The sequence below is a fragment of the Nyctereutes procyonoides genome, unplaced genomic scaffold (assembly GCF_905146905.1).
Source record: "Nyctereutes procyonoides isolate TBG_1078 unplaced genomic scaffold, NYPRO_anot_genome, whole genome shotgun sequence".
Taxonomy (NCBI): domain Eukaryota; kingdom Metazoa; phylum Chordata; class Mammalia; order Carnivora; family Canidae; genus Nyctereutes; species Nyctereutes procyonoides.
In genome coordinates this window covers 22,022,202-22,034,876 of record NW_026575047.1, presented here as the reverse complement: position 1 = coordinate 22,034,876, position 12,675 = coordinate 22,022,202, and the positions used below count along the sequence as shown (strand labels likewise).

The window sequence follows — 12,675 nt, the reverse complement described above, 5'->3', positions numbered from 1 at the left end:
GGAGATTCTATCTGGAGGCTCTTGAGATATATGTGAGAAACTGTTTCACGCTCATTTTTTCCATGTTGACAAGCGGTCTTCAAGACTCACAATAAAAGAGCTTTTAGAAACATTTCATTTCTCCTGATGTTAAGTTAGAAAACTTTAATGTTACTGAGCTAGTGAGGGTGCTCACCCACACAAACGCACCATCCTGAAGCTCAAGATACGACAGTTAGAATGCCTTGCTTATCATCCTACAAGCTGGGCACATGTGCCAACATTACTATTAACAGGGATGCTGGCCGAGTATAATTAAACACTCTGGACATTATAACCGAAATTTAGAATCACAAAATATCAAGTTAAAAAGGACCTCTAATAACGTACAGACTCAACTCATTCCATTCCCATATACTAGCCCTGCCAGCTACTCACCCTCACTGAGAATAAAATACAAAGTCCTGGGGTGCCTGGGTGCCTCGGTGGTTGAGTGCCTGCCTTTGGCTCAGGTCGTGATCCCGGGCCCTTGGGACAGAGTCCTGGCAATAGGCTCCCCACAGGGTGTCTGCTTCTCCCTCTGCCTGTGTCTCTGCCTCTCCGTGTGTGTCTCTCATGAGTAAGTAAATAAAATCTTAAAAAAAAAAAAAAACAACAAACCAACTACAAATTCGGGATTGCCCCAACCTGACATATGACCTACTTCCTGACATGCACCCTCCTGCCTGGCATTCTAACAACATTGGCTGCTTTGCTACCCACGATTAGCCAAACACACTCCTGACCCTGCCACAGCCTGGAACATCTTCTAGCAGATGCTCTTCCAAGAGATGTCTACATGCTTCCTCCTCATTCAGATCTCTGATCACAACCAGCTTCCCTGAGCACCCCCTGCGCTCGCCCCCAGCACTGCCACTGTCGCTGATTCTTAAGTGCCTGTTCCGGATGTTACAGTACTGCCTCTGAGATCCAAAGTCACCTTCTACTCTGGTGTGTGATACAAGGACTGGGGCACTCCAACATACTGCTACTCTACTACCATCTGTTCCTCACTCTGCTTCATATTCCTTACAGCACTTACCATTCCCTGAAATATTGATGTCTGTCTCCCAGGAGCACATAAGCTTCATGAAAGCAGGGATTTTATCCTCTTTCCTTTCTGTTTTCCCAAAACATAAAGTGGTGTCCAGCACATAGTAGGTGGGCTAACATTAGCTGAGCATCTAGCTTGCACCAGACATGACTCAATGCCTTACATGTATTTCATTCACTTATTTAATCCTTGCAATTCATCCATTTGTTCAATTTTTTTAATACAGAACCCCCATACATCAGGCACTGCAGTAGGGGTTGGGATTCCAAAGTTGGAACAAGACTTATTTCTAATCCCCACAGAGGGCGGGTACCAAACCACAGGGGAAACTGATACAGAAACGAGAAGCACAAGGAACTGCTTTGGACAGTGTTGGTCTGCAGGTGGACAGGGGAACCCGTGGGGAGAGAGGTCAGTTCATGCAGGGGAGGTGCCAGGCAGGCACTGAGGGAGACATTCCCCACAGAGGACAGTGGGAAAAGACCTTCCACAAATGTCCAACCTGCAGGTCACTGTTGGAATGACCACACAATATTTGGTCCATACAAGGTTAATCCTGAGCATGAAGGGGAAAACAGGAATGCACCAGGTGGTCCCTGCACACTGAGCATCCACACTGTGGCGCTCTCAGGGCTTCAAATCACTGCAAGGGGGAGCATACCACCAGCACACAGTCAGTGTCTCCACACTGAATGTCTAGCATATGTCTATTTTTCAAGGGAATGTAAATGCTATTGTGATAAATATACAAGTATTTAAAATTGTACTGAATCTGTAACTGTAACAGCTATTTCTCCAATCTCAATAGGTTTCCCAAAAATACAATGATCGCACAAATATTGCACTGTCAATTGGAGAGGCGCCCTTGAGGTACAGAAGCTGGGGACTGCTGGTATAGCCACTGGAGGATGTTAAACAGAGGAGTCTGCATTTTGCATGGGGTCTCCTGTGGTGGCTGGCCTGGGGGCAGAGGAAAGCAGGAGCTGGGTGGTCTCAGTCTCAGCTAAGGGAAGAGACTCTGGGCTGAGGCCAAGTCAGTGAGGAGGAGGCTCAGCAGCAGATCCGGGGAAGATGTACTAGGTAACGAGGACTGGCTGGCTAAGAAGGGAAATGAGGGCCCCGGGTCCAGAGCATGGAGGGCAGAGGTGTGGAAGGACAGATGTTCAGGTGTCAGGTCAGAGATGACACATGAAGCTTAGGACATGACAGAGGAGGAGATGGAGCAACTGGAAAGAGAGTTCAAACTCTTATTTTTCTGCGATAATTTAAAAACAGCACCAGCTATATAATGGGCATTTGAAATACAGTCATCAAAAGTAATAAAGGCTTGCTGGTGACATAGCCCCTTAAAATTAAGTATCACAATAACAAATTTATTACTGTTTGGAAAAGGTTACCTATCTGGCAAATAAATTCCAAAAAAAATATATCCTCACAGGACATGCATGTAGAAATTCATCAAACTTTAATTTTATTTCCTTTATGAGGTACAGAGGGGTAATTTTATTACAGACCTCAATTTACCAAAATATTATTCAATTAAAGGAGACCAAGTTAGGTATAGGTCTAGATTAGTCAATTTACTTCAGCGAGAAAAGAGGAAAAGAACTGGGTAGTAAGTTTATTCACTGGTTAAGAAATACAAAGGATTTTTTTTTTTTTTTTTTTTAGTTATTTGATTGACCAGTATAAAGGGGCAAGTTCAGATTTGCAAAATGCCATTGACACTGTGCTTATTACTTTAATATGCAGTTAGATGCTTCCTGAGGATACAGAAGAGAAGGGATAGTATACATGATTTTTCTTTAAGAGTTATTTATCTATTTTAAAGAGAGAGAGAATCTCAAGCTGACTCACTGTTCGTTGAGTGCAGAGCCTGACACAGGGCTCAATCTCATGACCCTGAGATCATAACCTACCCGGGCTGAAATCAAGAGTTGGACACTGAACCGACTGAGCCACCCAGGTGCCCCAGTGTAAATGATTTTGTACTCTGTTTCAAAAGTTACTGAAAAGATACGGACAAAAGTTAAAGGCTACAATCTTATTTTTGCTATAAATATTACGTAGGGGCAAGTAGAGTACCTGTCCATAGTATAAGCCCAATAGCACGGAATTATCCTGTTAATGTCTGGGCTACAGATACAAACAAATACAGACCCTGTTCTCAATAAACTGCATCACAATAGAGATCATTCACAGGCTTATATAGATACTTTTACACCACAAAGGCTAAATGTTAATAAAGCCTTCTGTGCATTAACACTTCCCATTGTGCTAAGTGCTTCACAGACATTTACCCATTTAATTATCATGACTCTACAAAGTGGGTGCTATTACAATTCTCATTTTATATATGAAGCAACTGAGGCACAGAGAGGTTAAGTAACTTGCCAAGGTCACACAGCTAGTAATTAGCAGTTGTAATTCAAACCAAAGCATCCAGTCTCTGGAGTCTATGCTCTTAAACCACCACCCAGGGGATCTCTCATGTCAAAAAGGAAACAGAGTACAGAAGAAGAGAGGATGATTTCCCCGCCCCCTAGTTAATTGAGAGGAAGGTGATCTATGAACCAAATCTTGAAAGGCAGGATAAGGCCATGGGGAAACAAGAGTAGACACTCTTAGTAAGTAACAGATTGGAATCAGGAGAGAGAAGCCTATCTGGAGAACAGTCCGTGGTTCTACCTGGCTGGAGCACAGGACAGGCAGGGCAATGGTGGGCCTCTGGAGCTCATGGAAGGAATTTCATTCTGTAGCTTACAGAAGGGCTGAGCCTGATGAAGATGAATATGGCAGAATCTCGTTAGATGGAGTAGAGGGGAAAGATCAGGCAATGGAGGACAAAACTAGGCAACTGTCTCCCAACTGTTGTGTAAAGGGTTGGGGCTGGTGCATTTCTGTTAGACTGAAGTTTAAGAAAGGAGCAAGGGCAGAGCCTGGGTGGTGATCAGCTGGGACTGGAAAGAGGAGATGGATCTGAGACATAAAACTTTCAGAAACGGTACAGCATCATCAGATCCTGGAGACCAGCAGTCATCGATAGAAACAAGGGACACATAAGAAAGAGAAAATGAACTGGAAATATGAAAGAAAGAAACCATTATTAACGCTTATCCTTACAATGCAGTTTAGAAGGAGAGAAGTTATGCTCTGGAGACCAAATGTTCCATGACTGACACTTCGTTCTGAAAAAAGAAACCAGGGCAAATGGACTTTTCAAACCATTTGGTGATAAAATCTGGAGAAATGAAATTTTAAGTAACAAAGGCTGGCTCTCTAAATTCTATGATCTACTAAGGAAAAAGGGGAGTCCCTGTGACACGTGGTACAGCCCAACAGAGAGTGAGACACCAGTGCCATCTACCAACCCCACGTACTGACTGCTTTCACATGATGGGTACTCAGAAAATACTTGCTTGCATGGATCTTTGTTGACTTGATCTGACCACTTTAATCCCAATCTCCAGAGGGCCACTCGGCAAAGTCTGGTTCCAGGAGGGAGGCCAGGAGGGGGAAGTCACAAGAGCAGAACTGTGTGGAGTCAAAGCCAGAGGCCATGGGCATGGAGGACCACCAGTCAACCACTCACTGTTTAGCTGACTTCAGGAACAAGTAGGGATCGGACTGACAGAGATCAAAATATAGGCTTGATCATAAGACTCAACTCAGGTGGCCCCCAATGGCATTTGGCGAGTGTGCTGCATGTCCCGGCCACACATGCCCTTTCACGCTTCTGGCTGGCTGTTCCTCGTCTTTTCTGTGCTCTTCAAACTGCCAGCTCCTTATGCTCCATCTTCAGGGTGAATAGTTACCATTTCCTGCTCTCTGAGCACAGCCCCAGTCTCTCTCTCATCTTCCTCTGGGCCTGCGGACATTGCCTTCTCTCTGCTGCCCATGGCTAAATGCCCACCTCCTGGCTCTGCTATCCACCTGGCCCAGGTCGGCCCCGCAATGCTACTCCCCTCCCCTGTGCCATCCACCTTTAAAGGAGGGTGGTATGTACGCGGTGCCCAGAGTGCCGGCACATAGTGAGCACTGCTTGTACTCGTTACTAATAGCATTTTTTTTCCCTGTCTACTGGATCTTTCCCAACAAACATGGTGTCATTTCTCTCAACTCAAAACAAAATCAAACCTCTCAACTCCATGTCTCCTACCAGCTACTGCTAATCTTTCCCTTCATTTGGGTAAGACTCTTGTCAAGTTTGCATCCCACTCTCCATTTTCCTGACCCAATCCAAACAGGCTTCACTCTCCTCACTCCACCACCATCCTCACTCCCAGGGACATCCGGGGCCCCCACACTGGCTCAGCCCTTACCCAGTCACTCTAAACACACTAGACGGAGTGGATGGCTTCCACTCCCGGCCTTGTGTTCCTCCTCTGCCCTCAATGACTCCACTCTCCTGATTTCCTCCAACTTCATTCACTGCTCGTGTTCAGGCTTTTTGTTGACACCTCTTAGCTCCCTGAATACTTAAAGATGGTCAGTTCATAGCTTGGTTCCTGAATTTCTGCTCGCTGGGTGAGGCAGTCTGGTCTCCTAGCTTCAGCAGCACAGATACCAGCTTTATGCTTATAAGTCTCAAACTTCTATCTCAGCCTGAACCTCTCCTGGAATTTGAGACCTGAATATCCAACTGTCTACCCAACACTTCCAGCTAGACGTCAGACTCACCTTGAGGAATACACCCCCACACTGAGCCCTGGGCCTGCTCTCCTCAAACCTGCACCTGCTACAGGCCTCTCCATCCATGAGGACAGCACTCCCGTTCCTCCCAGCTGCTAAGGCCTCACACCTCACATCCTCCCCTTCCCTGCTTTTCTCTCCCAGCTCCCGTCTAATCCATTAACAAATCTCTTTGGCTCTACCTTCAGCATATTTCCTCACTGTTATGTCTCTGGTCATGGCACTGACATCCCTCACCTGGACTTAACGATAGCTTCCCAGAGTGTCTGCTGCTGCAGCCTATCCTAACATATCAGCTGTACTGACCCTGTCAGACTCAGTCATGTCCTATCACTCTTCCTCCTCTGTACAAGACCTACCTAGCAATAAAAGCCAAGGTTCTTGCAAAATTGACAAGATCTTTAAGATGACCTACAAGATCTGGCTCCTGCTGTCTCTCTGAGCTCATCATCACTTATACCCCAATCCCTCTGTCGTCTTGCCTGCTCCTGTAATGTTCCAGACACACTCCTACATCAGGATCTTTATACTTGCTGGCTGCCCTCTTCTGGACTGTTCTTCCCCCAGATATCTACATAAACTGATCCCTTACTTGCTTTAGGTGATTACCAAATGTCCCCTTAAGGAGGCCTTCCCTAACCTACCTTTATAAGACTCTCTTCTGACATGTTCTAGCCACTTTCCCCTCCTCCTTGCCCTTACCTAACTCTAACATTCCACATAGTTTACTTTTTCTTTGTCTGTCTTCCCCCACAGAAATGTATGTTCCACAAAGGCAAGGACTTTTGTCTGTTCACTGCTGTGTCCCCATCAAGAGCAATGCTTAGGATCTGCAAGGCTGATAAATCAGTACATCATAATCAAATACTTTTTGAATAGTCTGACTCAATCCATGAGGCTGACTGCAGAGCAGGCTTGATACATGGCTGCAACTATGCTCCTTATGAGGCCCCTCCCCTCTCAATTTCTGCCCACTCCCCAGACCTGTAGGCACCCTTGCAAAGCTCTTCCAGAGCCTTCCCTGGAAAAGCCACTGCATCCATCCTGATGGCAGGCCCCTCCCAAGAGAAAGGGAGGAGTTAGCTGGGAGTTCTCCATCCCAGCTACCAGGTAGGTCCCCTCTTCTCCCTGGCACCTCCCGACTCCCCAGATCCAGCTGCTCATTTTCTGGGGGAGAGCTGGGAAGGACAGAAGGAAGCCCCTGGGGTTCTCAGAAATAGATGGCCCCACCCTCAGGAGAACTTGGAAGGGAGACGAGTGGTTTGCTATCCCAACACTCCCCAGCATATTGTTTGCTGAACTAGTTTGGCCTAACATGGTAATGCTGGTAATGCTAACAGAATGTGCCCTCCGAAAGGTGCGTGCTCCATCCCTCCTCCCATCAGAGCATGGGCGGGAGAGCAGGGAGGAGGGGGACTCCAGCCTTGTACTCCTTCCTCATAGAACCAGTCTCATCAGAAAGGGAGGCCAGAGGGGTCAGGGACACATAAACAAGAAGGGTACTCACTTCCGAGTGAACATACACCCTATGGGCAGAATGGACCTACAAATGACCAATTCCAAGAACATTAGATTAACATCCTCCTACTCTAGATTTTGATTTAATGGAAACTCAGCTCAGTGAAACTGAAAAGGTCTAAAGGTTAATTTGATAAAACTGATCACTCAATTAAAAGGTGATGTTCCTTTAGGAACATTATACATTAACCTTTTAAGCTGGAAATTGACAGTATAGTTATTCTATTAGTAAAAACAGAAACCAAAGAAGTTTTCCTCCCAAGTAGTATTGTTTTGTTGCCAAGACATTGCAGAAAAGGTACATCTACCAGAAGTGGAGACATTATTTTTAATTAAAATCATTCAAGACATCCAGCCAGAGGCTACCTCCATTGCATGCTGTTCTGCTCTAGTAAAATGTCATTACTTAAAAAAAAAAAAAAAAAATGAAATGGGTCAATAAGGTCTGAGCTCTACATTATGAAAAAATTACAGCTTCCTAATTATGTCAAACTAACAAAGCTTTATGAGTCTGAAGGCAATTTTTCTTTCAATTCCACGTTCATACTCCACCCAAAATGTTCTGGCCATGGCCAGCATAGCACACTGGGGGCAGGGGTGGTGTAAAGGCAGGCTGCAGACCGTCCACCACCATCTAGGAAGGGATTGGGGGGACTTGATGAGGGCCAGTAAGGGCAGCCATCCTCCATCCAGAGAGAATGCCAGTCACTTAGGGTGTTTCTGTGTCAATCAGCTTCCCTAGTGTCACCCTAAGTGCCTGCCCCAGCCCCCTCCCATGGGAGAAGGGCGCCTTTTCCAATCAGAAAGCTGACAGAGGAACCAGGCTCAGACATGGACATGCACATGCACCCAGCCATGGCTACTTGCTCTCTCTCCTCTCTGGAATCTGCTTGCTTACAGAAAGCAGAAGCCCTGGGATCTTCTTCTCTCTCATATGCTGTATAGGGGCCTGCCCCTGGCTCTCCATGCTCCAGGGACTGCAACCATTCAGTGGGTATAATGGCTGAGTGAGTCTGTCTAATTCAGGAGCCTTCAATAAGGCGGCTCACTCTCAGACCTAAGCTCTGCCACCCTAGATTTTATCAGTGAGCAAGCTGATAACTCGTTCATCTCCATCATGTTGACCTAACCCTGCATCATCCCATCTCTCTCTCTCTCTCTCTCTCTCTCTCTCGTTCTCTCTCTCTCTCTCTTTCTCCCCCACCTCCCTCCCACCTCTCTCTGGCAGGAAGGAGAGGTGAGTTTTTAACTGCCCACCCCTATAACTTCATCACAGATCACATGGGGTTCCAGTCCAGTTACTCTTCATACCAAGGGACTTCTCTGTGTCAGGAACTTGAACACATCTCATCTAATCCTCATAAGAGCATCATCCACATTGTATAAAAAAGAAAACAAGCATGAGATGTGAAGTGAGCTCTAGACACTGGCATGACTAATACCTGGCAGAAGTAGGGCTGAACTTAGGTGTGACTGCCCCCCGCAAGCTCACGCTCTGTCAAAGGGACCATTAACAGGGGCAGGAGTGGAACTCAGAATGCGTGAGTTGGCAATGAATAGCTTTAAAGAATAGGACACTGAGTTTCCATAACAAGGTAATAGAGCTGTCAAGACTAAGAAAGCCTCAGGAGCTAGAGCTCTATCTGATGCTCAAGACACATGACCAGTTAAATGGTAGAACAGCACCAGTCCTCGGAGACCCCAAATGTCAGTCTGAATGTCTGCTGCAGGTACCTGGGAAAGAGGAAGCCCTGGGCCAGCAGCCAGCTATACTGGGTGACATCAGGAAGAGGACTCAGAGTGGTCTGGGAACACAGACACACAGTGTATGGGAGCCGAGAAGTAAATGCCTTCATATCACTATTATAATCAAAAGTTTAAAACTACTGCAAAGTTACAGAACAGCACCCTTATAAAATAATCTTAGAAATGCATGGAAATTCACTGTCTTATGTGAATCTCTCAACTAGCTGGTGAGTTCTGTTTAGAGCAGAACTCTATAAGCTTTTTTTGAAAAGGGCCAAATAGTAAATACATTAGACTTTGCAGGCCATGTAGTCTGTCACAATCATTTAATTCTGCTGTTGTAGTACAAAAGCAGCCAGAGATAATATGTCAATGAAAGGGTTTGGTGGTATTCCAATAAAATTTATTTATGGACACTCAAATGTGAAGTTCATGTAATTTTCAAATGTAGTAAAATCTTACCCTTTCCCCCCAGCCATTTCAAAATGTAAAAACTATTCTTAGTTCACAGGCTGTACAGAAACAGGCAGCCAAGGTGGACATTGTTAAACCCCTGGTTTGGAAAAGACATCGGTTTTACAGATTAAGGACTTTCTCAGGCTTACAAGTGGCTAACGAGGGAGTGGGGTGGCTTGAATGAAACCGACCTTTAACACACTTGCCTTGTTGGATGCCTTTTCAAGGCAAAGGGAAGTTAACCATGGATTTCCAGGAAAGGCCTCTACAGCCACTGGTGTAACCTAAGTTGTCAGTTACTCAAGGAAGGAACTGGACAGAGAGGTTTATGCCAATTTTGTTTAAGTTTTCCAAAATGACTATAGCTTCCATTTTCATGAACCATAAAATTAGTCCTTGATACATACACACCTCTGGAAATGAAATTTACACTGCCATCTAGTGTTGAGCTATTATTTTAACTGAGAACTTAAAAATAAGGTCATCTTGGCAGTATGCACAAAGAGTAATAATTTTACTACATTCCAAAATTATACAAATGAAATACACTTAGAAGTATAAAGTTGCCTATGATGACATTTCATATATCCCACCCAACCTTCTCATTAATTCACACAGTACCCTTGAGGCTGAGTCCTATGGTAGACGGGCTGCACCATCACCAGGTGCAAATGAAGGTCCAGGAAGCCCAGGCGACAAGAGATTTCCCTGTAATGCTCCTGCATCTGTTGAGAGCTGGAGTCTTATTCTGGAAACTATTCTAGAAGTCTCAATCAAAATGCTTTCTGTCTTTTGAAAAAGCATCCAAACCAACTCTCCCTAGATTAAGAGTTCTTGTCATGCACATTTATATGACCTGCATCATCCTATCACTTGTTCAATAAGCACATACTGAGAAACTGTGTCTTATTCATGTCTATGTGTTTCACAACGTATACAGTACATGTAGAGATACAAACGTGGGGGCATCAGCATAGAAGATTATGCTGTGGGGATATCATGACCTTAAGGGTGTGCAGGATAGCAGAGCCTACCCAGGATACATGAGCTCCTTTCTGCTCTGCAGAAACCACCACTAAACTGACCCTCCCCTCTACAACTCTGGGTGGGCAAGTAAAAAGTAAGGACAAAAGGCTCAAAAGGAATATAGGTATGGGAAAGAACTCAGTTACCAAAGCCATGGTAAAAAGTATGCACTTACCTATAAGCATTAATATAATCTTTCCTGTGTTCCAGAAGAAAATCTCTCAGTTTGCCAATGTGTGAAATCTAGAATTAAAAGAAAGCAAATAATTTATATAGATAGGCATGTTACACTTACCTGCAATAAATTTTAAATTAATAGAGGATAGAATACAGGTTGTAGACAAATTTTGAAGCTACAAACTGGGCAACTTTGGTTTGGGCTTCTCATATATAGTTGAGCCTTCAACAATGTGGGAGTGATGGGCACCAACTCCCCCTACCAGTAGAAAATTCCTTATATAACTTTTGACTCCCCAAAAACTTTACTAGTACCCTATTGACTGGAAGCCTTACCAATAACCTAAGCAGTCAGTTAACACGTATTTTGTATGTTATATGTATCATATACTGTATTCTCATAATAAAGCAAGCTAGAGAAAAAAATGTTACTAAGAAAATCATAAGGAAGAGAAAATCCATTTACAGGACTGTACTGCATTTAACATAATAAAATCGACGTGTAAGTAGACCCATGCAATTCAAACCCATGTTGTTCAAGGGTCATCTGTCATCATTAACTAGTTGGTTAACTCCCAAATTCCTGGGCTTTGGTCTCTCATTGACAGTTCCTTCTTCCCGTAAGTGTTGTGATAGGATCTAAGACGTTAGGAAGAGATGATCTCTATGGAACTTCAAGATTATATGAGATAATGCATGTCTAGTAACTATATAGCATGCGCTCAGTAAAGACAAATTCCTTTCCTTAGTGTCATAACTAAAATTTTATAGACAGATACTCCTCCTTGAGAGTGTTCTGAAGATGGATTCTAAGGCTGAAGATGTCAAGTTTATAGACAGGGCTCCACAGAGCAGCAGTTAAAAGCTTCAGGGGCAATGACAGATCCCTACACAGCAAACCTCCATCTTCCCAATGGCCAACTTCCACAGATGAACAAACACAAAAGTACAAAGGACTGTATTTGTGACCGCTGGTATCTAGTATAATAAAACCCCACTCAATAGCACCTCCCATGTGTCAGGTACTACATGTGGAGATAGGGATTACAAAATTAGTAAAATAAGGGATGATCCCTGGGTGGCGCAGCAGTTTGGCGCCTGCCTTTGACCCGGGATCGAATCCCATGTCAGGCTCCTGCATGGAGCCTGCTTCTCCCTCTGCCTGTGTCCCTGTCTCTCTCTGTGTGACTATCATGAATAAATAAATAAAATCTTTAAAAAAATTAATAAAATTAATAAAATAAAATAAAAAGAGGTAGGAATAAAACTACAACCATGGTTGACAAAGACAAATGTGTTTCCAGAAGGAAAGAATGATTGATTAAGCCAGTGGCCAGCTCTGTCCTTTGACCACTGCTCACACTAGCTTCTGCCTAATGTTCTTTGTACTTATTCCAAACATATATAACCCCAGCCTCGAAGGGTCCACTGAACTTTCATCTTTTCCATGAAAGTTTTTCTGTCCACTGCTCACACTAGCTTCTGCCTAATGTTCTTTGTACTTATTCCAAACATATATAACCCCAGCCTCGAAGGGTCCACTGAACTTTCATCTTTTCCATGAAAGTTTTTCTGTCAAGGCCAGGTCAGGCTAAGTTTCACTTTGCTCTCAACTTGAAAGCACTTCTGTATACCACTCACATGGCACTAAATTACACATGGCCACGTCTTCTGGCTTTTCTGTCAGTGGGACGATGAACCATGTGGGCACAGGCGGGGCTGCTTCCCCAAAGTTCTAAGCACAACATAGGATCCAGGGGTGGTCACTAAGTATCTGTGGAACCAGTCTAAGTACAAAGACAGTATTTATCACAAGGGAAACATTCAGCATTTGTCTGGAGATAAGTCAATAAGGGTTCCGTTAAATTTTCCACATATTCTAGATAAATAATAAATATGGTTCAGAAAAGTACCTTCAGGCATCTGAAGAGCAGGAATCAAACTAAAAATGAAGTATGGCCTTAACATTCACTTATTTACCAGGTAAC

At 44.2% G+C, this 12,675-nt stretch overlaps 1 protein-coding gene across 2 annotated transcripts in view; it reads right to left on the bottom strand.

Moving 5' to 3' along the window:
* The window catches only part of STX18 (syntaxin 18), a 120,183-nt gene that overhangs the window by 36,188 nt on the left and 71,320 nt on the right, over window positions 1–12,675 (bottom strand). For both annotated transcript variants that reach the window (XM_055326145.1, XM_055326146.1), the window contains exon 2: window positions 10,686–10,753. In XM_055326145.1, the coding sequence (XP_055182120.1) occupies window positions 10,686–10,753 (68 nt within the window). The remainder of the gene's footprint in view (window positions 1–10,685; window positions 10,754–12,675) is intronic.